Raw genomic sequence first — 23,329 nt, 5'->3', positions numbered from 1 at the left:
TGAAATAGGTAATCATTTTCTTACCCTGAGGAAAGAAGGGAATCCAAGGCCATAATATCCTACAGCAAAGTATTCTGGCTGCGGCCGCATCGCATGCATTATATTTTCATAGAACTGGGCTTGTTTTTTCTGCGACAGAGGACAAAGAAGATGGTAAGTCTGCAGTACGTTTACAGTTTGTTGTAAAGAGACTAGTTTACAAAATGAAATTTTCATAATAAATGAATTCCAATAACGTAAAAAAAAACAGAGAGAAAAACATGGTTGCACTCATTTCCTTTGGTGTAATTTTGAGAAAAGATTTTTGGCGCACAATCATACCAAATGACTAACACAGACAGACTTTGTAAATAGATTCTTCATAATACATTAAAACTCCACAGCATCAGCAGACACTATCAGGGTAGAAATGAGTTGGGTAAACAGGCTAACACAGTTATCTCTTCATCCCTTCCTTGACTTGTTCTTTCAACCAGCTGCACTAAGGCACGAGCTGGCAAACAATTCTTGTCCACTATAGCTCATCCGATTAATTTCAAGTATTAACGAGGCACGAACAGTAAAATCGTCTGCAATGAAGCTGTTTTCATATCAGTTTATGAAGCTGCATTTTTCAGGGGTATTTTAATGTTTTAGTAGTGACTGTATTTTGTTTGTAGGGGATGAATTACAGTACACGCATCCTCTTACCAGCAGTTGGCTGAGCTCCATGAAGTCAAACATGTGGCCCTCATGCATCTTGGCCAGCTGCTTGCCCAGCTCAATGGCCTTCTCCCACATCTGAGAAGACATGTGCATCGCTCAGTTAAAAGGGGACATAAAACACGAACACAAAAACAGAGGAGCACAAGCTAGACTTTGCCATCTGGCACACACGGCTGTCCTCCGTGAAACCCCCACCTCACAGCTTCGAGGGAAAACTGTTGGCGTGTTGCAGCCAGTGAAGAGATCTAAATACTTACACCACAAAGATACCTGTGGCTTGTGTGTGAGATTTAGTTCCTCTGAAGTGTAACACTGAGTGTTAACTCTGAGGGAAGAATTCAGAAATTTTTGGGGGTGATTTTGCAAATAAAATTAACTGACGCCAGCTCACAGGCAGAGCAGAGTGAATACTCACCTTGCCCTTGTCCAAGTAACATATGATCTCCTGGAAGAGCCTCTCCTTCAGCTCCTGTTGGGTCCACACATGCTCCCCATCTCGAGGTATCAGATGGGGTGCGCATGGTTTGTCAGACCACTGAGGGAGCAAATTAATAAATTAATAAATCAACGCTCCGGTGAACATTTACAAGTACGGTGATATCAAACAGCTCAAACATGAAAAATTCTTGTTTAAGGTAAGGAAAAAAAAAAGACTTTGATGTGTCAGAGACCTCCAGTAATTCAGCATGCAGCAGCAGAGTGTAGGCTGCCTCTGTGTAGTTCTCACAGTCCAGGTGCAGATCTCGCAGCTTGTATAAGTACCTGGTTACAAGAGTAGATCAGTTAGATACAGATTATACAGTACAGTGCAATTAGATCAAAAAACCACATACTCTGTCTCCGTCTCACTCACCGGATATAAATGTCCTCTCTCTTCTTTTCCTTGTAGAAATTCTGCAGGACAAAAAAAAAATTGCATATTTCTGAAAACATGTTTTTTTTTCTCAAGCTATTTGCACAGGAAACTGCTTTATGTACATGTCCACATAGTGTTAACCCTTTGGTGAATATAGGCACAGAGCATACCAGCACATTGACGGTGCAGCTCATGCGGTGCTCCGGACTTTCATCATGTGTGATGGTGCGGTATGCCAGGAGATTCTCCAGCAGGCTGCTCAGCAGCAGAGCCAGCTCCTCTCCTGACTGTGACAGGTATCTGTGGCGTCTGCAGTGCTCCAGTAACCTGCACACACACAAACAAATGTCCTTCACAAACTACTCTTTAGCTGTAAAGGGCTATTTCTAGTTTATCAGTTAGCCAAAGCCTGCCTTTCCTCCTAATGAGCGCATTAAGATCTGTATTTGCAATTGTCTGGGATCGTACATTCTGTCCTCAAGGGTTTTCTATTGATTAGAGGTTGCTTACAATTCTAACAGACCGTCTTGTCCTTCTGGCTCCTTGAGAACTTTTCCAAAAGCACAATCAGAAAAGCCTTTGTTGTATCTTTGAGGCAATCCTACGTGAATTCCCTACTACACAGAACTGAAGACTGTTGTGTTGTACTACTTAAACAATTCTAAGAAATATTTTCTGTTTGATCTGCTCCTCTGCCTTACGTTTTCTCCAGCAGGACTTTGTACTGCTCATCCCCTTGGCCTCCTTCTACCTCTTGATCCAATTTTGTTATCAGTTCGTTCTCAAACTGCGAAGATAAGAGGGGAATTAAAAAATACACCATCATACATATCATAAATGTCATATTTAGCCAGAAGCGGCTTCAGTCAAATTCAAACAGAAAACACCAAAGTGCTGAACTTGTGAGATAGCTTTTTACCGTTTCAAATGTTCGTCCGGGGCTGAAGTTGTGCTCACACTGCATCATATCAAAGAAGATGGGGATGGTAGCTTTCCTCAGTTCAGGCTGAGGCACCAGTGTGACCTCCAGAATGGGCCCGACCATGGCAGGGATGAACTTCATTTTGTGGGGGCCTGAGGGACAACAAATCATTATTACACAGAAATATCGCAGCACGATTTTAGAAGGCAATAAGCTGCGTCTTCATCTCTCAAAAACAACGGCCAAATTTAATAATGTAGTAAACAAAACCACAACACACTGTGAAACTGTACGATACAAAAATATTGTCTTGTTATTCCCCTTGCATTACAAGAAGGTACTGAATAAACTATTCCACAAAATCTGTGATAATAGCAGCGTTAACAGAAGGTGCAAAATACTTACCGAGATTGTACCACATATCTCTGATCTTAAATCCAATAGACTTCCTCATGTCTCCATATCTGTGGCAAATTTAAATCAAAGAACTTTTAAATTAAGTTTTCTCTATTTAAATAATCTTTTTGATGAATTGTAAATGGTCTTACTTGTTCAGTATCTTATTTCGTTTCTCTTGAGAGAAGGATTCCAGCTGCAGTGTCTTGTGGGTGAGGAACGCCACGGTCAAATGAAAGTAGTTATTCCACAGCTGTGAGGGAAGCAGGGTTTTCAAATATTAATGCCATAATTACCTTCTCATAACACCAGCTTTTGATTTTGTGTTTAATAAAAAATGTAACCTCTACCGAGGTGGGAGAGGGCAAGACGCACCTGTAGTTCAAAATGCGCCTGGTCCAGAAAATACATGTTGAGGACGTCCGAGTACTGGTTGATGGCCCTCAGAAAGACCTGCATCTGCACCAGGTTCATGATCATCCAGTCAGAGGGGAAGACGTTTCCCATGAGGTCCTTAAACATGATGAATGTCTCCATGAGAAAGTCCTGAGGGCAGAGTAGAAGCTTTAATGCAAATGTGCGCATACTGTTGCTTTAAGGAAATACAATAAGTAATATATGAAAGACCAAACTAAGCCAATGCAGAGCAGTTCTGCTACATGTCAGGCACACATAATGCTCCCACAGCTTAATGGAGGCCCACTGACATCCTCATCATGTCAGTTCGATCCATTGCCTGGAATGTCTATAATCAATATTCTCTTAAGGAGCAGTAAGTGGCCTGGGTGGTTTAATGCCTGTTATTGATGAGATGTTTCAGGACAAGATGTAGCCAACAGGGGAGGTACAGGGACACTTACAATGATATCCTGTCTTGTCTTGAAGGTGCTGATGTAATGGGCGTAATGCATGTCGTCCATTTGCTTCAGGATGGCCGTCATGCAGGCAAGATAGTGGCCCTGCCACAGAGCGGTCAACGATTACTCCCATGATTTCACAGTAAAATACCCACCCCCCCAAAAAAACCCTGCATGTCAAGCACTTGTTCTTTGTTGCATTTGTGTGATTGTTTTACTGGTATATTATTATATTTAGCTGTTGTTGATGTCAGTATTATTAATATTAAAATGAATTCTGAGGACGTAGTCGTCAAGGACATATTTCAGCTGTAACATCACACTGTGTCTTACTATGAGAGGGGAAGATCTGTCCATGCTGATGACAGTGCGATTAACCCTGCGAAGAAGCCGCTCCATTATCAGCTGAACGTGCCCTCTGGTTGGACCCTGCAAAGACAGCCTCAGGTATAATTACCAGCTGAACCACAGATACACAGACATGCTACAGAGTGCTGTCAGTATTAAAGGGCTGATTCACCCAAATTATAGAAACCCAGTTTTTCTCACCTAGTTTTAATGCTGGCTTTATTTGCCAAGGTTTTGAGATACTTGATATTTAGATTTCTCACTCCACGGCCACACAATGGAGGTGAATTTATTTTCTTTTGTGGTGCTCACAGTTTTGAAAATACACATTTAACGATGGATGATCCACTCTGTCAGAAGTTTTCTTTGTAACTGTTTTTTTGGTAGAAAGAAGAAATAAAGTAGAGCTGAAACTGCTCGATTGACAGAAAATTAATCTACAACAATTATGTTAATTGATGAATCATTTTAGTAATTTTTCAAGCAAAATCATGCTAATGCTTTCTAATTTGTGAGGATTTTAGGCTTTTACTTAAAATTGCAGTCCCAAATTGCAGTTAACTAAATGCCTTCTAAATGTCAGCTCAGGTTTTAGGAAGCTGTGACAGAAATTTGTCACTATTTAGGTGGTTGTAAAGAACATGTAATGGAGAAAATCAACCAGCAAGCAAACTGATGCTGGAAGTAATAACTGGAGCCCAAAAACGAATAGATGAAAACTGCAAAACAAATAACTATGTTATTTTTCAATGCTATGAGCATCATAAACAAAATTCCATTGCACTCCATTGTATTGGGGTGGTGGCAGCAATCTAAGAGGCAGACATCTCAAAATCTGGACAAATAAAACAAAAACTCCCTGCATGAATAAATATTCCATCCATTCTAAACTAATTTTTTTCCTGGGCCTAGGTCACACTGAAAACAGGCTAAGCAGGGTAGCCCAGATGTTCATTTCCTTAGCTATGTCCTCCCGTCCTTCCAGGGAGACCCCAAGATGCTCCCAGGCCAGATGGGATAATATAATCCCTCCAGAATTCTCTGGGTCTGCCCCAGGGCTTCCTTCCAGTTGGACGTGCCTGGAAAACCTCTAAAGAGAAGCCTGAATCACTTCAAATGGCTCCTTTTGACACAAAACAGCAGCAATTCTGCCACAAGGTCCCCACAGATGTCTGAAGTCTTTACCCTACCTCTAATGATGAGTCCTGCCATCCTACACAGGAAACACGTTTTGGCCGCTTACATCTACTATCTCATTATGACTAGATGTTTCTTTTTCTCCAGTTTGGCTGTAATGACCCTTCAAACTCATAAATCCCTGTGTGTCTGAAGGTGAATTTGGACTCCCTACCACGTCCTTGCGGTCCAGGTTGTCCAACACTGTGCTGAGCAGTTGGACACAGGCCTCATGGTCAGGTTTACTAGAGTGGTCATCCAGCTGCCCACTCAGCTGGTCAGTAACAAGTGGCAGAAGCACGTCTCGACAATCTGTGGCAGGAGCAGAGGAAAACACAGAGCTTGTTGGATCAGGCATCACATTTTCTGTTAATGGAACTGACCTGACAAACTCGTATGTAGGTGTAATGCGGAGCAGAGTTTTTTTTTTTCTCTTCATCTTGTGTGAAATGTCATTATGTGGTGTTTGAGCCTTGAGGACTCCTACCTGGCTGCCTGAAAAGGTCACTCTCCACCATTTTACACATGCAGCCCAGCTTCTGACGCACAAGCTGAGAGTCGGGAATGCTCTCAATGAACTTCGCTAGGAGAACGCTGACAAGGGAGTGAAAGAAAAGAGGCAAAGGAGAAGCTGTGACAATTTTAATGCTATTCACATTTCCCATCTAGTAATTATTGTCACGGAGGACTAATGAGCAGCACACATGACGGGTTAATTTTACAGAAGCAAGAATTGAGAATAACGCCTCCTTTACTCTGAAGTTAATGCGATAATCTGCACTGAGACAGGCAATTATCATTTCCTGCGGTGCAAACCCTCTGGAGAGTTACCTGAGCTCCACGGGATCAAACACAGTCTGGATGTCATTAATGATGCTGGGGAGGTATTTCAGTATTGCCCCCTGAAAAAGTAAAGAATCAGGTCTCATCAGGCTGAAGCATGGGGATGTTTTTATTCTCTAGTAAAACAAGCTTTATACCTGATTTTTTTTCCTCACCTTACTGAGTCTGCCAACAGGGAGCCAACACTTATTTTGCAGTTAATTTGTAAAACTTTTCCATGACTTGTCCATAAAACATTGTAATGCATTTCTACAGGTGGACTACTGAATATACATGCAACATAAAAAATGCTAAGACTGAAAATGAAAGACAGATCTTCATAGAGTCTGACTGGATGCAATATACTTTTATTTTTAAGCTAAATTATATAATACATATAATTTAAACATATAATACAATTCCAAACAAATTAAACAAATATCAGCTCCTGGAAACATCAACTATACAGTTATTCTTCAGTTTACCTTTATCTTCACTCCCTCATCAAGCGGTCTGTCCATAAGATGGTTGAATGACAAGAAGAGGGTGCGAATGGAGTTGAAGAAAGCGTCGCCATCTTCACTGTTCCCATAGAATCTGAGAATCAAGGCCAAAAATTGCATCACAAGAAGTCATCCTCTGAATATGAGAGTGAAAAGTGGATTCTTGTGTGGCAGAGCCTCTGATACCTGTGATACAGGACCCGGGACTGTACAATAAATCTGAACAGGTACTTCAGACCTTTGAGTGCCACATAGAGCCTCTCAGTCAGGTCGGGCTCCTCGGCATTGGCCACATAGTAGTTAAGCACCCCAGTTAGCTTCCTGGAAAAGTGAATGAGTCAGGCATCAAGGTCTGTTGGTAATTTGGGTGTGGGTGGAGAAGAAGAGCAAAAGAAGCACTAAAAATAAACAGCATGAAGGGGTGTAAGACATCAATGGTGGGAAATAACAAACAGAGACTCACATGTAAGCCAAAGTGGCACTGAAGTGCTTGTTGATGTAGGTTTCCAGGACTGGGTTGAAGTGCTGGAATTTTATGTCGCCAATAAGTGTGATTATAAATACCTGGTTATAAACAAGCAGGGGAAACAAAATCAAAGCCTTGTCCAAGGTGAAACATTAGACATTTACAGTACTGTATATCAATGCTTCCAGATGTTACCCCTTAAAGTTACAATCCTAAACATTTTCATGAAATGCATTTTTGATACTATTCATGGTCAAATAACCTTCACACGCCGATGGGATTCACAAGAAAACCATGCATGTAACCCAGCATTACTGTTTATAATTTTATCTAACTGATATCAGCCTAATAATGTATTGTTCTCTGTTTACACAGAATCAGAGCTGTATTAAGCTAATGCTAAAGCAAAACGGGCCATCATACCGCCGCTGCTTCACATTCAAGACTGGGTTATTCCAGAAAAGAACAAGTTTGTACAACATGTTGTCCAACCACGTAGCAAGTTAAAAGGTGTTCTGAATGGCCACAATCAAAGGCAGGGAGAGGGGTTAATGAAAGTGTTCAATCACCTGATGCGCAGTTCTGAGTATACTGGTGCAGAGGTTAGCGCTGATTGTAATTGTTCATCAAAAATATGTCATGACCTAGTATTGATCATTTTTTAGCATTTCACAAGAACGGAGCAAAATTTAGAAAAACAATTTTTAAAGATAAACATTTTTTGTGTAGCAGAATTCAGTTTCCTACCTCCCGTGACCCCTTAGATTAACCTTGTTAACCATGGGCCTACTACTATGTATAGTGTAGTGCCATCCTGTCATAGACACTTTTGCATTGCATGATAAAAATCACCACCAATTGATACTATGGGTTCACCAAAAACTAACCAAGGCATTGAAGACCAGAGTATCATAGGTGTCCTTTTCTGAGGTCTCCATCATGATGTTGAACAGGGCATCAAGAGTGTCCTGGAGAAACTGTGCATAAAGAATCAGAATCAACTAAAATAAGAGAAAGAGGAAAGTACTAAGTGGAAGAAAGTCTGTACAAATAATAACAAATAAAACAGAAGCCTGTTATAAAAGTGCCATTAAAAAATCCAGCAGAATCTATAAAATCTATAAAATCTAGCAGAATATTACATATTTAGCGCAGCATTTGTGACACAATGGGAACTCACTTTTACAATCTCCCCACCCTCGACTTCCATCAGTCTCTGCAGGATCTGGTCCAGATCTTCAGGGTTAGACCTCCAGTTTAACAGGCCAAGTAGATCCACTAGAAAAACATCGACACACCAGCATAAATTCAGTGGTAGCAGCACCTTCTGTGTTACAACACCAGTTACAGTAATTGCATTAAAGGTCTGAAATTTTAATATAAAGCTAATTAGATCCGCATCAATCAACATCAACGCATCAGCAAAATATTAGCAACACAGATGAGCTTAATTAATTTCAGGGCAATCTGAGAGGGGAAACAACGATGGCACCGCACCTCGATCCGCTGCAGAATCAGTTTCATTTCTCAAAGATGACTTGTGACAGGACATCTTTTAATTATCACAGAGTCAGAAGATTGGAGCACTGGAATAAAAAAGAAATGTGCCCTGCAGTACCGTTCTGAGTGAGTTTAGTGGAGCAGGTGAGCGTTGCAATCTGGAAGCTGTCTTTAGTCACAGGAATCACTCCTGAATGGTGGAACTGCTTCCCTGTTTGCTTCTCCTTTTCCTCCACTTCATCCCAGGTTGCTGGCAAGGTGAGATAAACCTTTGCATCCTCAGCTTTTTTCACATCAACCTAAGAAATTCATAAAATAGGGAATGAACAATGAAGCATATTGATCGAAGGAGATCTAATGTCATATTCATTGACTGAGGAGGGATTCATGCATAATCCATCTACTGACTGTCAGCTATTCAAGACACCAACTTTTGTGTAATTAGATAAAAGCAATAAATAATCTCCTCCTTATTTTAAAGAAAAGGGCAAAGAATTACATTTCATACAAAATACATACACAATACAAAATAAAAAAATAAAATACAAAAACATTATCCTCAATCAGCACCTTGTAGACGATAAGTTCATGCTTGCCATCTTTTAGTGTGGTCCCATCCCCTCTCATGAGCCGCACAAAGGCCATACCAAAGCTCTTCTCTGATTTGTCCCTGGCTGAAGGAAGCACAGGAGCATAAGATGGGAACAGATCCACCGAAAGCCACGCTAGCTGTATTTAACATAGTGGCAAGATTACACATGGGTGTTTATCATACAAATAAGGAACAGTCACTCACAGTCCTGGGATGATCTGTGTCGAAACATCACTCTGAGGTGACAGCGGCACACGTCTTCAATGGGAATTGTCACCTTGCAGGGAGGGTAGAAAAGTCAGGGGACTGTGAATACAGGATTATACTCGGAAGAAATGTTATCTGGTGGGAGATTTGTATGAGTAGCACATTCTGAGCAGATATCTATCCCCAGATGATTACTTCATTATACTGAGCCACAGTAAATCCATTTGAAGAACTAATTAGAGAACTTAAGATAGCATATTCGAAGCACAGAGCTGCACACGTGGGTCCTAGACATTAGCTTACCTTCACTGTTTCATTCCAGCAAGGCTGCTTCACCTGGTAGTAGATGACGGACTTGTACTCTGTGATGCCATCATAACCGGCCCCAGGAAATATGGCTTTCTACGGGGAAATGAATTGAAGGAGGGAGATTAGTTTTACATGATAGGAACAATATCAGTTTGCTCTTTGATGCATTAGCAATAAAAAAGGTACCACAGCCACAGTAATACAAGACAATGCTCGAATAGTCAGTCATATAACCTGTAAGAATAACTACTTACACAGAAAACAAGACTAAGAGTCTACACCTATGTGAGCAGCTCTGTAAGCATGTACTAAGCTAAATGGTAACATTAACATGCTAACATGCTAATGTTTAATCAGAATTATGCTCATGGGAATGTCATAAGTTTGGCAGATATTTTATCAGGAACTAAAGTACAGGACAAATGCATGGGAATTTCATGGGAATCCATCCAGTCGTAAAACGGTCGCCCTACCACCTGAATAGTAATATCCTTGGAGCCATGCTGCGAGCAAAGGTAAGAAAGTACAAGATATGCAGGAAAATTATAAGAAGATACCAGCAGAGTTAGCCATATAATGCTTAATCTGAAATAGTAAAAAAAGTATAACTTGTTTCATTCACTGGCTGATTTTACCTCCATGGGATTGCCTTCATCATCGTGCACACTCAGTGTGACCTCCACATTTTTTGGGGTCTTCTTTTTACCACGGTCAAATTCTCCCTGCAGCAGGGTTACGTAAAAATCATTCCTAACGTTTCCTGCAGAAAGGAGAACAGATGATCAGGTGGATGCGCTGACAATTTATGGACCCTGCTCACGGCTTGGTAAGCAAGTAAAATGAACATGACCATGGCTTATGCAGAGCTGTGCCCAGCAACAAAGACTTTAATCCACCTGGGAGGATGATTTCTGGAAAGCCCATTTTCCCGACGATAGCCGTGCTGCGGTCCACAAAGTGGGGGTAGTCTTTCCTGACTTGGGCAAGATCCCCCGGGAGGAGCTTCAGGGTCACAAACAACCCTGCCAACAAACATGTAAAGAAATTCAATGAGGCCCCGGAAGCATACACCCTATAGACCCCTCACACATCATTTATTTCCCTCAAAACAAAAAGGTCAATTCAGAGCCACCCACTGAAATCACAGGGGGACACACACTCTGTGAGCACTTCATTTTACCCTGGCCTTTGTGATTGACCTCCCGCGTGGCAATGACTTTGTTGAAGACAGCAGTCAGCGGCTCATTCTCTGCAATGACTCGAGATGGCATGAGCGGAGACATGATGAGCTGCCTCTGACGGATGTAGGTTTCCATAGCTATCCTGAGTGAGAAGCATCGGGATGAGAATGAGAACAATCAGCTGCCAGCATCTCTGACAGGTGACAAACAAATGGACGGAGGAGATGGAAAGGCGATGTGAGGCTTTCTGGATCTCTTGACAAGTTGCACCATTATCCCTCCCCACACCCGACTTACCTCAAGTCACTATCAGAGAGCTAAGTAACACAGAGTACTCATACTGGAATGAGCTTTATACAATGTACATGTATACAATGTGTGTAACTTAATAGCACTTAATTAGCAGTTAAAATTGATCAAAGAGTCGTGTTACACAGTTTTTCTAAGCTGCTTTGGCACATTGGTCCAACAAATGCTTTCATATACAGTTCAAATGTATAAAATATCTTTAATTGATCCAGTGGTGAATCAACTGTCAAGGCTGTACTTTGAGCTAAATGCTAATGTAAGCTTGCTAATGTGCTGCTGTTACAGAGATATAACCTTTACTACATGCACCATCTTAGTTCAGTATGTTAGCATGTTAAAATTCGCAAATAAGCATTGACAAAAAGCATGTCACAACATTTTTCAAATGTTGTTTACGGTTGTAACTCATGCAACTCAGATTTATACTACATGGGGTGAAAGTGAGTTTTCTGTGCCACAGTCAGTGAACATGGATGAGACAAACATCAATAAGCGACTGCAAGTCATTCACACAAATGGGAATATGTGAGTGTACTGCTTTGGTTTGTAGGACAGAGTCTACATGCTGTGTGTGTGTGTGGGCGTCACGGCAGAGACATGTAAGGGAAGGTTTAAACACACCAAAAGGTGTTTGCGTATTGCAAGAGCAAATATTAGATCTGCTTGCTGGGGTCAAGCAGGGGCATTTTGCCAACAGGTCCTGATTTGCATTGACCTACTGTATTAATGTATCTTCTTGACTGTGAAATGTTATATTAGATTCTGCTTTTTATATTTTACATTATTACTGTAAGGAGGTTCCTGTGAATAGAGGTAAACACAGCAGACAATCTCTAGAAACGATTTGAGTTTTGATGAATACCCTTCATTTGGCTGTAGTGCATATTTGACTGCACTACTGCCTTGCTCTTTGTAAGTCTAAATGAGAAATAAAACGCAGAAACAAAATCTCAGTGGACTTCAATGACACATTTCCTTAGATAAATTAGTTTCTTAGATAAGATAAAGGGACATGTCCTTTCAGGGGCAGTGATGAACCTGTTGATGTTATTATTTACTTCCAACTCACGAGCTGAATGCTTTGAATGAGTAACAACCTTCTGAAGTAAAATTAAATGTTGTACTGCAATGTGTGGATGGACGTGGTGATTGCACTTAATGTTTCGGGAACTGTAATGATGTTTCAGAGAGAATGCTTAACCGACTGAAAAAAAACTGTCAAGTAAAATACCTGTGTTTGATTTTATTTCAGTCTTGGAAGTGTATCTTTTTTTTCCATTGTTCATTGGAAAATTCATTTAGTTTGACCTTTTTGTTACTAATTTGTAATTATCCAGTTCATGATTTACCAGTGGCAAATTAGTCATTCTGTGTTAATGAAATCTAAATTCATTTGTCAAGGCTGGAAAGCTTAACAGGTTCTTCTGTGGTACAATTTGTCTTTTGTAAGGAACACAATTAGACCACTGGCATTTATAGAAGAGCAGAAAAAGGCATGTCCAGGAAACTTTTAGTCACTTTACTTTAGGAACATCACATATGTGCGAACAGAAACTATGCTGAAGTGTGGATTAGAACACAGCCCTCTGGATGAAAAAAAGAAAAAAAAACAATGCAAAAAGGAGTTTTGTATTTCAGTTTAGGAAAATATCACAAAAATACACATTTAGTATTTAAAATAATTGTCCAGATATTTGATGAGTCCTGATAAAAATTCTTTCCTATCCTGTTTTTACTCTCTTCCTCCTCAAGAAGACACAGTGAACTGTGACATAGTGAGAAGAGACAAATAAACCTTGGTAAAAAAATTTGGTTTAGATGTCAGGAATCAGTCAAGATATTTTTGGGGCTCTTCCATCTAGGATCCCCGTGAATGTATTATTGTCCTCATCCCCCGACTGTGAGGGTGCTCTGAAAACATGCCCTTGAAGCCTGTCTTTGCAAAGAGCTAACACTCAGTACTGCAAAGTTTTTATATTTGCCCTTGAAAAGCAACATAGAAAAAGCAGAGTGACGGAACACAGCAAGTAAATATAACTCGAGTCCTGTTCCAATTCCTATTCCTTTTCCATTATTCATGATCAATTGTGTTAAGTTACAAAACAAGGCTGAGCCTGTTAACAGTAGGAGAAGTGTGACAACATGAAAAGACTCACTGCTGAAAGGGAATGAAATGCTGTTTGTCCTCGTCGTCTATTTTGCCATGGGCAACATCTGTAATGTCCATCACTGCAATGACAAAGACATTAGGAGCATCACATCGCAGACTCGAGTAAATTAATTTACCAGGTATAATGCAGTTTTCTAGTTATTGCCACAGCAACAGCAAAATTTCACTAGAATTCACTAGTTTTAATAAAAATTAATGTACTCATTATAACTCTGGAAACTGTTTGTTCTACTTCTGAAACAGGAGCTGAGCCAGGTGTTGGATCTCACTCACCTGTTGCCTGGCACAGTAGACAGCCAGCATTGTAAGACAGATTGCAGGTTCTTGATCTCCAGCTTGCAAATACGTCTGAATTGTTCATTCCACCCTCCTCTTTTCCTAAGCGTTCTCTTTTTTTTTCCCTGGCTGAGAATAATTTGACTTCTGAGTTAAACGTTCTTTCTGACTCTGGTTTCAGCCCATTTGCTCGAACACCAGAGGAAAACGTTTCTCATCAAATCCACTAATCATCTGGCCAAAAACAAAAAGACCGTTGCTAAACCAATTTCCACCGACTCCTTTGCCAAGGCAGGGTGGAAGAATTTTTCTAGGTCAGAAAGCAGGTGTTCCCATTTCATTCAGCACATGGATCCTTCATTTTTACACTTCGACAGAAGTATTCATGCAGCTACACCACCAGAGAGGAGAGGCTTTTCTTTTTCTTTTGCTGAACTGAGGTTTGTATTGCTTAAACAAATATTAGGAGATTTGACAAGCTGCTCACCAGCCACACCAAACGGTCTCCTCAGTCCGCCGGTGTGTTTCTTGCCCTCTTTGAGCTCCATGCTGCCCACTCGGATGATCTGACACACCAGGAAGAGTCGCTGCCTCATTAAATCACTGCTGCTCAGGTCCTGGAAGCAAGGACACACAAATATGATTTATTATGGGATGTTGAGTGATAACGTAGATTCAAAGGGCAGCGGACCGCACGTATCACTAGTCTGTTATTATATGTATTCACAAGGCTGGAGCTGCAGAGCAGATGGCAAATGTTACAGGATGAAATCATCCCTCAAACATATCACTTTTCCAACATCTTTATGTGTTTATTTTTCTGGGTGCTTTTTAAAGGCAAAGTAGTCTAGTGTGCTTTGAGGAAGCAACTATAACTGTAAAAATTCAGCTCTTTGCATCGATTAATGTGGTTTTATCACATTCTGAAACACTAATTCTTGGTGGCACAAATGCAGGTTAGCACAATGACTGGTTTGCAGGGGAACTCCCGCCTGTGTCACTAACATAAACAGCAGCAATACAATGGAGGCAAATGTATTCAAATTTTCAAAGATGTGATGTGAATGTGAGTCATTCAGTGAAACTTTTAGTAAATTAGGAGCAATATGGGAACAAATTGTCCTCTTTGCCACAGATTCCAGGCAGTGTTTCGATTGTTTAAATCCTGAGCAGAGGGAATGCAGTCGGTGGGTTGGGATTCAGTTACCGTGAATAGCGCTGGCAGGTTGTTGAGTTTTTCAATTTCTTTAGGCATCCCCATACTGTCCCAGCGCACCAGGAAGTTCTCACTGCATGAATTTAAATAAGAATCACAGTTAGAGATCATATTATCTAAAGCATCAGGGGAAATAGAAAAATATAAAAGTAACTAATGTAAAACCTCTGCATTATTTTATCGGATTTATCAGATAAAATCCAAAGTATCAAGAAAATTGTAAGTTGCTGGCATATTTTGATTAGCAATAATGAAAGAGTCTATTGATCCTTATAGACATTTCTCATCACTGATATTGTGACTTGCCAAATACACAGGTAATGGCTGAGAGGCCTGGTTTACCACCACAGGTAAAAGAAACACAGCCATCATAACACTTGTAATGTTTCTGTGATGAAAATTCATATTGTCTGTCGTGATAACTACTGCTTTTATCGGTGTTCCCTCCAGGGAGGTCAGAGGTCACCTGCAGACAAGCACCCTGAAACTCCAGCTAGAGGGGATTGAGTGTTTTTGGTTTTTAGATTTTGCACCATTAACATTCATAAAACTTAGTTAGTAATCAATTTGTTTTTTTGTTTTTTTTTTATGTTTTAGAGGTTCTTTTAATCACTTCCATTATTTATGCTGGCACCATTTTTTACCAAGCTCAGAACAGAAATGTTTCTTTTCTACTTCAGCAAGCAGAAGAAGCAGCAGCTTAATAACGCCTGAAACGAGTACTCTGCCAGTGTCAAGTAGTTATTTACAACAGTGCTGAAGCTGGTACATCAGAGCTGTGCAACATTATGTGACAATAATGCACAACCTCCAGACATTATTATTCTTCTTCATTCCAATGGTATAAATAACTATAATTCTTCACTTTGTAACTTTCACCATAATAAGTGACAAGCTAGGAATAGTAGTAAGTGGAGAGTTATGATTTTCTTTGCATCATGCTGGAAGAACTGCACTACTTTTTCCATGTCACATAACATAGTGTAAACATTTTCTGCTTGCTGGGTTCAAAAATGGAATTCTATACTCCACAACTCTTCAGGGAGTCTGACATTTTTTGGACTAACAGACCAATTCAACAAAACCCACAGCAGCAGTGACTTATACCACTTCCTGGTTGGAACTAAAAATCTTCCAACAAAATTTTATGAACCAAAGATGACAAATAACCTCAACTTGATACTTAATAGTGGAGTTAAGAGAAAAGTGAGGAGCTAACCTGATGAATTCAGACTGGTCGGGGTCATACAGGGACATGAGCAGCTCAGCATCTTCTCCAATGTTGCAAACAAAGTTCTTCAGGTTCATGAGTAGACTGTAGGTGTGTACTGTGCTGAACAGGGTCTGACGCCTCATTTCCAGGTTTTGTAGCCGCGTCTGCATGAAAACAAAAGCCCCAGGCAGTGCATGGACACAGCTATTAATTAGAATGGAAAGGTACTACGGAGTACAGCGAATGAAAGTATCAGCAAATTAGAAACATGCCTTCTCTTCTTGTATCCTGTCATCAACACTGCGGGACGCGGTCTCGTGAGCCCGGAACAGACTGACCGTACTGGTCCGGTCAGGATCCAGTGTGTTCCCTGCTTCATCTCGCACCACCAGGTCCAACCCCAGAATCCTGAGCAGCATAGAGGATCAGACGGCATCAAATGAGTTTACAGAAATAGTCTCAAAGAAATGACTCAAGCGTATAAAACTTTACAATGGTGTTTATGTCAGAAGACATTTCATTGCAGTACAATAAGGCAGGAGGACTCATACCGGTTTCCATAATCAATCTTTGCTGTGACTTTCTTTTTCAGCTCTACAAGGTCATCCTTGGGCAGCGTTCCTGACACTATCTGAGATCGATATTCGATGAGGCTGTAGGCCATTTGCTGAACACTCCTGAACAGCGTTGTCTTGTTCGCCTGTCAGATAAACAAGAATATACTTTTAGTAATTTAACCATCAGAGGAATGAAAAAAAAACTAAAAGTGAGTAAAAGTGGTGAGAATCAGGGAGGGAGGAGTACAGGACTGTGTGTACTAGAAACAGACAGGCCGATAAGAGAGAGGCAATCTGCACATACCACGAAGAGCTTGTGCCATATCTGTGCCCATTCCCTCAGAGTAGCCCCAAGCTCCTGCACCAGGGGTAGATCTGCTGGAATAATTATTTCCTGCTGGCTACCAGCCACAAGAAGAAAATAATAATAAGATATTAAAAAAAAATGGCTCATCACTCACAGATCATGTCATATAATTTGGACAGACTCAAGTGCATTTCTATACATGATAAATAGTTGGAGGGTTTCCCTACACAGCCAAGTAAAGCATTACTAAATCCTCACTTATGATAATTACAAGTACACTTCTGTGTTATTGGCAAATGACAAGGCAGGGCAGCAAATCAAAAACAAAGTGGATTATCATAAAGATGATATGTTTACTGATATGTGATCTCACCCTATTCCCTCAACCGTAGCCTCCTTTAAGTGGATGTAGGAAGCTGGGAAAATGCCCTGAGGAAACAATGAGGTTCTATCAGTGTGTATATAAATAACAGCATTGCTTATAAAGATAACAGAGCGCTAATTAAGCCCTTACCTTCTGTGATTTGTTGCGTAGCGTGTAGCCCCTATACCAGCCTGAGGAGATAAATTAATAGAGAGACATACTACAGTGAGGGGGAGGCAGTGGACGACATAGGACTGATGACAGTCCATCCTGTCAGGAGGACAATGTGGTAGACTCATTCAAATTATTATGTATATTTTACACAAGCTAGTTCAACATTTCGTCTAAGTTCCAGAGGCAGCCTGCAGACTAAAGCAAAAACGGGATGTGTCAGGGCGTGTTGTGTGCTCTGCTTTGCTCACCTTCAAATTTCTCAAGTATGTGCACCGTGTCTCCCACCTGTAGACACAGCTCCTGCTCACCACTGGGACCATAATTGTAGATTGCTGAAAGACAAAGCGGGACTGTCTCATTATGAGAAACACACGCAACATTTATTAACTAATGTTTACAAAGAAAAGGTTTCACTCAGAAGTTTGACTGACGAGTTTTGTTCGTCCACAAGGTCCAGTGGATTAGGAAAAACCCAAAATCCCTCTTCAATCACTCATAGGACAGAGGAGAAAGTGTGTTTTTAAAAATGGTTTAGATCAGAGGTTTGTAATCTCTCCCAGGAAAAGGAAACCAATTCATCCTCCTTGTTGCAGAACTATGATTCGCGAGCGTGGAGGATCTTGATCTTTGATTTATTCCTCATCTCACCACTCCTTCTGTCAGCAGACTGTGTGTTTGTGCAGAAGAACTGTATGACTCAAGCCTCTGAAGCATTTTTGATGATTCTTAATTGAAACGGATGCCCTGCAGCTGTGTTTAACGTTCCAGTAAAACTGACTACTTTTGAGGAGGTAGCTCCAGTGTCAACAGTGAGGGGCAGAGCTTAAAACACAATGGTATCACACTCTCCATATTTCTGACATCATCATAACACTGTGGCCTTTGGTCAGACTCCGCTGAGTCTTGTTTCTGCTAAATGGCTCACCTGCGAGCCCTGCCCCTCCCTACATTCAGTTCATTCACCTAACACCTTTCCTTGAGGCGACTCCTGTCTTTTCCTTTCTAACTCTCTAACCAGGACACATGTGGGACGGCTCATATAAACACACATGTAAAACCAAACAGACGTTGCAAAAGAGAAACCTTGCCAAACAATACTGTAGCTTTGTCATAACTTGAGGGAGCTGCAACAGCGCGCAGCCACTCATTCTCACAGTGAGATAGAGGAACTATGAGCAGGGCTCTGCCCTGACTTGCATGGTGATAATGCTTGTTGCTGAAGGCCAGATTTCACAGCACGCTTCAACTGGCTCAGCTTATCGCACCTCAGTCTGAATATCAAAACTTGACAACACTCAATGTGACTATCCTTCTCTCTCCATGACTTCCTCCTCACTGATAGATTTTTCTAACTCACCAAAAACAAACAAATTTGCACAGACACACATCACCATAGAGAGTCTAAGACTGTGTTTGTGTGGCCACCGCATGGGCTCTTAAAACATTAGGTTAGACCCATGCTGGCTGGCTGTGTTACTGGATCACCTGTATAGGTTCCTGCAAGCGACACCTTACTGTGAGATCCCTCATCCAGTCATCAAAAAAGAAAACAAATATCAAAACATCTGCAAGTTTTCCTTACTTTCTTTCTTTTTTTTTTCCTTAAGTAAAAACATTAATTTCCTTATCTGGTGGTATGTCTGTGTCATAAACAGAAAGTTCAGTCCTACAATGCCAATACTGTACTGGGTTATTTTATTTAAAAAGAAGTCACTGACGTTCTGTGAATTCTCTTGAAAAGAGAATTTGTTTTCACCAGGAAACTATTTGTGCATCCAGAACAATACCGAATGAAACGTGCAGTGAAGAAATGACATCTGCCTCTGGTCATGCCGAGAGTGACAATGGCCCATTCACCAACATGACACAGTGTCCGGGCCTGGCAACGGCGTGGCAATATGCCAATGGCAAGAACCCAGTTGAGCGTGTTGTGATGCCACACTGTCTCAACTAAAGTCAGCAGTCTGGGCCTTGGCTGCACAGCTCATCTGTACAACTCTGAGACACGCTATCTTCCTCTTAAACTTGAAATACTGAGGCCGTAGCTGGTGTTGTAAATTCCAATAAAGCCTCTATCTGCTCAGGTTCAAGTTAATGTGCATACTAATGTTAAATCAAAGTCAGCCTGATTCACTCTAAATGATTTATCATAGAAGAGGATTAGCCAACAATTTAAAGAGCACCATGGCTAAACAGCCTGAGCAGCTGCTGGCAGCTCATCAAAGTTAACACAATGCAATGAGAATCTATTGTTCTCATCACTGACTGGGTGTGAAAAGCAGAACATAAACAAATATTCCAGGTTATGAGCATGATAGAACGCACAAATGAATAAAATGCGGGGGAAAAAAATGATGCAAGTGGTACTTGAACACTCCCTAAAATTTGTACTAAAAACCATCATTTTTATTTGTAAAGAGGAACTTCAAACTAAATGGACACAGGTATTACAAAAAAAAAAACTGATTCATGTTTTGAATTTGTAAAAATCTTCAGCAAGCTACCATTCAGTGATTTACCCTGTATCTCTTATAAAACATGTATTCAAGCAGACTAATTTCAAGTGCTACCAAAGTAGAGAGAGGTACATCATCTCCACAAAAAGTCATTAGGTAAAAGCAAGTCTATTAAAGTTTGTTTTTGAGCCAATTCTCCTCAGGCAGGACGTTTCAAAACATAAAGACCTCGGAAGAAAAGCCTTTCGCCTCCCGTCTAATGTCTAGACAGCCAGAACGATCTGTAGCTCTTAAAACTGTGCTCCAGCTGATAGGTCCTTATAGGTTATCCATAAATCAGAAAGTTAATTCTCAAGTTTCAAGCTAATAGTGCAAAAAGGGCTAAAATTAGACCAGTGTGAGCTCATCTTTTAATTCTGGTTAAAAACCCTGCGGCAACACTTAACAGAAAGAAAATTATAACTGTTATCTAAAGGAGAAAAAAAAAGCACAAAGGACTTTTGCCAGGTTCTTCAAGAAGTAAAATAATTATTCTTAAATTAAGTTTTAAAAGTCATGGCTGGCCAACCATCTGGTCAGTCAATCAAAACTGAGAACAAGGTCAGCTCTTTCATTCTCCAAATCACTGGCTGCAATCAGGTTTGACATTGGGAGATGAACAATCGGGGATGTAATGATAGCGATCGATGAGGGCTGCTGGAGAGCTTTAGATTTGCTTTGCTAATAAGACGCCCACACAGCATGAAACACCTGCACTGAAAACAAGGTGCTCGTCATTTTAAGCAAACTCACTCTATTTATTGCATAATATCACCAAGTGGAAGTTGCGGTTGAGCAGCTAAAACTCGGTTCACATTGCTTTAGTGAGGAAAAGCATAAGTCAGTCTTTATGACTTGAATGGGCTGAAAAGCAGTTCCCTGAAGAAAACTCAAGGTAATTAAAGGAGCCAGTAGTGCTGCTTGTAAGCAACTGTGAGGTTTTATAATCATTATAAGTACATTATTATACAATGTATACAACAAGTAAACCCCAGGGGTTTGCTGCTGTGAGTCAAATGTAATAAAAATTACAATTATATATTTAAGTCCCCTTCCATACAAAAAGGTGTTTTGCTTATTGTTACTTCACTTGGATATTTGAGGTTCACCGTACAGAACGATGTATGTGCAGAGTCTGACAGTAGACGTACATTTTCAAATTCACCTGCTGAAGGCGGGAAGTTTCTCTGCACTCACCTTAAATCTGAGTTTACAATGTTTAGATATGAGGAGGATTTATGACGTAAACAACGTGTTTGGAGGCCAATCATGGCCCAATATGCAACTGAAACAAATATGATGTGGCAGCCTGATGCCTCCAGCGCACATACACTGACAACACACTTTCCAGTGAAGTAAGAGGCATTGCTGTTTAACTTTTATAAAAACAGATGTGCTTTTATAACATTTTGGAGGGAATCTTTAAGAGACTGCTGCACACTATTTAGGTCAGTGATTCTAACAATGAAAAAAAGCGTTAGAATCGTTGCGGTAGAACCAGATATATTGTCTTTTTTTGTTACATTACCCACAATGCAAATCCGCTGCCTACTGTTTGGTTGGAGATTCTGGTGCATTATGCTAGTAGCGGCTTTTGTAGCCTGGTACCTGGGACCTAAAGCTGGGACGAGAAGCGAACTCCAGAGCTCATATTTTCCAACCCCCCAATTTTTTTATTATTTTTTTTTTAAACCTATATTCTTCAGCCCCAACAAACACTGACATAACTTGAACGGATTCATTAGACTTCTCAAAGCTCCTTCTAGAGCCCCAAAATGCTCTATACAGCTTTTATTACATGCAGCAGCATTCCCCAACACCTCTAAACACACTGTGTCTAAATTTAGTTCCCCTTTAACTTCCTGGATGACTGTTATTCAGTGAGGACATCTGTGGGCCACAAATGTGTAATGTTGCTCATGTAAGCTGTCAGTACAAACGGGCAGCTTAATCTTGGTTTTGTTAAAATTCATGTGAGCATTGACATGACTGATCACTAGGGAGATCTTGCCCTGAAAGCTAACAAAGCCACCGGATGCCATTATAGATGCAAATAATGTAAAAACAGAGGCGAAATAAATGAAACTAAACAGGGAGTGCACATTTTCTTCACCTGCTGATTTCAGTGCTTCAATTTAGCCTCTAGTACAGTGCTTCTTTCAGGATGTGGAAATTAGGAAGCTATCCTATTATGAAGGTGTCACAAATTCACCATAAAAGATTGTGATATCTTAAGCTCCATATTATCCACATTTCCCTGTTAGCTAGCATGATATAACTGATACTATCAGAAACCTTGCGATCTCGTCTTTCATCCCAAAATGTAGTTGCCTGTATTTAAACGCAGCCTGGGTTGACTAATCGGATTAAAAATGTAAGACCTTGTACAGGGTCCGATGGCATTTTAAGGATTAAGTACACTGTTAGTGACTCCTGTTTCTGAGGCGAATGGCAGGAGAATAGCACAGTGTACTGAGCAACAGTTTTGAACACCACACTGGGATCTAAAAGGATTAACAAAAAAAAAATTCCTCAACATCAGCTGCTAAAATAAGGTCATACGTGACCAAAGGGGGGGGTGTTTGTGCAGAGAACTGCATATCTACCTTTTGTGGGTTAAAATGTTTTTTTTAGTAACCGCAGCAACAGAGGACACAACACCTTCTAAAAAACCTGAGAGATATTCAGCGAGAGGATCCAGGTTGGAACACACAGTCCTGGGCTCTGATTCACACCTAGTCCAGAAAAAACGTACACTGGGTGTATTCACTGGCCCCACATGCAATGTGTAACACATCTGCTCCACACCAGGAAACACTGTCTGTACAAGTGTCTGTTGCTTTAAACACAGATTCAGATGTGAGTCAGAATGGTAACCAATGACCAGCCAACCTGAGCTGGCTGTAAAGTCCCTGCAGTAAACCAGACAGAGATTGAGCCAACAGTTTTTTTGAGGATTTGCCTTGAGGGTGTGGAGAAATACCTGATAGCATGAACATCCATGCACATTAGTTTGTAAGCCCACATGTATACAGGCAACAAGGCCACATCTCATAACAAAGCACTGCAGTCCAAATTTTAAAAAGTGGCTAAACTATAAAGTTGTGAAATATGCTTAAGTGCGTTTAAGAGGTATAATTCATTACACTGACACAAGGAAGTCCTATTTAAGTGTAGTGAAATACCACTTGTCTACCCAATGTCTATGCAAATTATATTCTCTTATCTCAAATGCAGTACAAACACAGCAGTGGCTCCCATGTGGGGCCCTACAGGAGTCCTTGAGGGAGCCTAAAGGGACCTTCCAGCAAAGTGAGGATTCATTTAAGTACACTGTAACTTCAACAAGTCAGCTCAGTGCGATTAAGTGCAACAATGACTGGTATGCTCATTGAACTCTTGGCTCTT

At 40.7% G+C, this 23,329-nt stretch overlaps 1 protein-coding gene across 4 annotated transcripts in view; it reads right to left on the bottom strand.

The window, feature by feature from the left end:
- The window catches only part of dock5 (dedicator of cytokinesis 5), a 29,797-nt gene that overhangs the window by 6,000 nt on the left and 468 nt on the right, over positions 1 to 23,329 (bottom strand). For all 4 annotated transcript variants that reach the window (XM_041042171.1, XM_041042172.1, XM_041042173.1 and 1 more), the window contains exons 2-39: positions 17,675 to 17,758; positions 17,403 to 17,443; positions 17,262 to 17,317; positions 16,886 to 16,982; positions 16,576 to 16,724; positions 16,297 to 16,432; positions 16,031 to 16,188; positions 14,803 to 14,884; positions 14,083 to 14,212; positions 13,306 to 13,378; positions 10,840 to 10,982; positions 10,556 to 10,681; positions 10,295 to 10,419; positions 9,654 to 9,752; positions 9,348 to 9,420; positions 9,122 to 9,225; positions 8,670 to 8,850; positions 8,232 to 8,329; positions 7,939 to 8,028; positions 7,049 to 7,149; positions 6,772 to 6,906; positions 6,568 to 6,679; positions 6,092 to 6,162; positions 5,748 to 5,854; positions 5,436 to 5,572; positions 4,070 to 4,165; positions 3,740 to 3,838; positions 3,255 to 3,425; positions 3,032 to 3,132; positions 2,889 to 2,947; positions 2,481 to 2,635; positions 2,263 to 2,348; positions 1,732 to 1,888; positions 1,559 to 1,599; positions 1,377 to 1,467; positions 1,121 to 1,240; positions 691 to 780; positions 25 to 129 (exon numbers count right to left, since the gene is read on the bottom strand). In XM_041042171.1, coding sequence (XP_040898105.1) covers positions 25 to 129; positions 691 to 780; positions 1,121 to 1,240; positions 1,377 to 1,467; positions 1,559 to 1,599; positions 1,732 to 1,888; positions 2,263 to 2,348; positions 2,481 to 2,635; positions 2,889 to 2,947; positions 3,032 to 3,132; positions 3,255 to 3,425; positions 3,740 to 3,838; positions 4,070 to 4,165; positions 5,436 to 5,572; positions 5,748 to 5,854; positions 6,092 to 6,162; positions 6,568 to 6,679; positions 6,772 to 6,906; positions 7,049 to 7,149; positions 7,939 to 8,028; positions 8,232 to 8,329; positions 8,670 to 8,850; positions 9,122 to 9,225; positions 9,348 to 9,420; positions 9,654 to 9,752; positions 10,295 to 10,419; positions 10,556 to 10,681; positions 10,840 to 10,982; positions 13,306 to 13,378; positions 14,083 to 14,212; positions 14,803 to 14,884; positions 16,031 to 16,188; positions 16,297 to 16,432; positions 16,576 to 16,724; positions 16,886 to 16,982; positions 17,262 to 17,317; positions 17,403 to 17,443; positions 17,675 to 17,758 — 4,079 coding nt within the window. The remainder of the gene's footprint in view (positions 1 to 24; positions 130 to 690; positions 781 to 1,120; positions 1,241 to 1,376; positions 1,468 to 1,558; positions 1,600 to 1,731; positions 1,889 to 2,262; positions 2,349 to 2,480; positions 2,636 to 2,888; positions 2,948 to 3,031; positions 3,133 to 3,254; positions 3,426 to 3,739; positions 3,839 to 4,069; positions 4,166 to 5,435; positions 5,573 to 5,747; positions 5,855 to 6,091; positions 6,163 to 6,567; positions 6,680 to 6,771; positions 6,907 to 7,048; positions 7,150 to 7,938; positions 8,029 to 8,231; positions 8,330 to 8,669; positions 8,851 to 9,121; positions 9,226 to 9,347; positions 9,421 to 9,653; positions 9,753 to 10,294; positions 10,420 to 10,555; positions 10,682 to 10,839; positions 10,983 to 13,305; positions 13,379 to 14,082; positions 14,213 to 14,802; positions 14,885 to 16,030; positions 16,189 to 16,296; positions 16,433 to 16,575; positions 16,725 to 16,885; positions 16,983 to 17,261; positions 17,318 to 17,402; positions 17,444 to 17,674; positions 17,759 to 23,329) is intronic.

This window comes from Toxotes jaculatrix, chromosome 7 (assembly GCF_017976425.1).
Source record: "Toxotes jaculatrix isolate fToxJac2 chromosome 7, fToxJac2.pri, whole genome shotgun sequence".
NCBI classification, from domain to species: domain Eukaryota; kingdom Metazoa; phylum Chordata; class Actinopteri; family Toxotidae; genus Toxotes; species Toxotes jaculatrix.
Note: the sequence above shows the minus strand (reverse complement) of the source record. Positions and strands in the feature narration are given on the sequence as shown.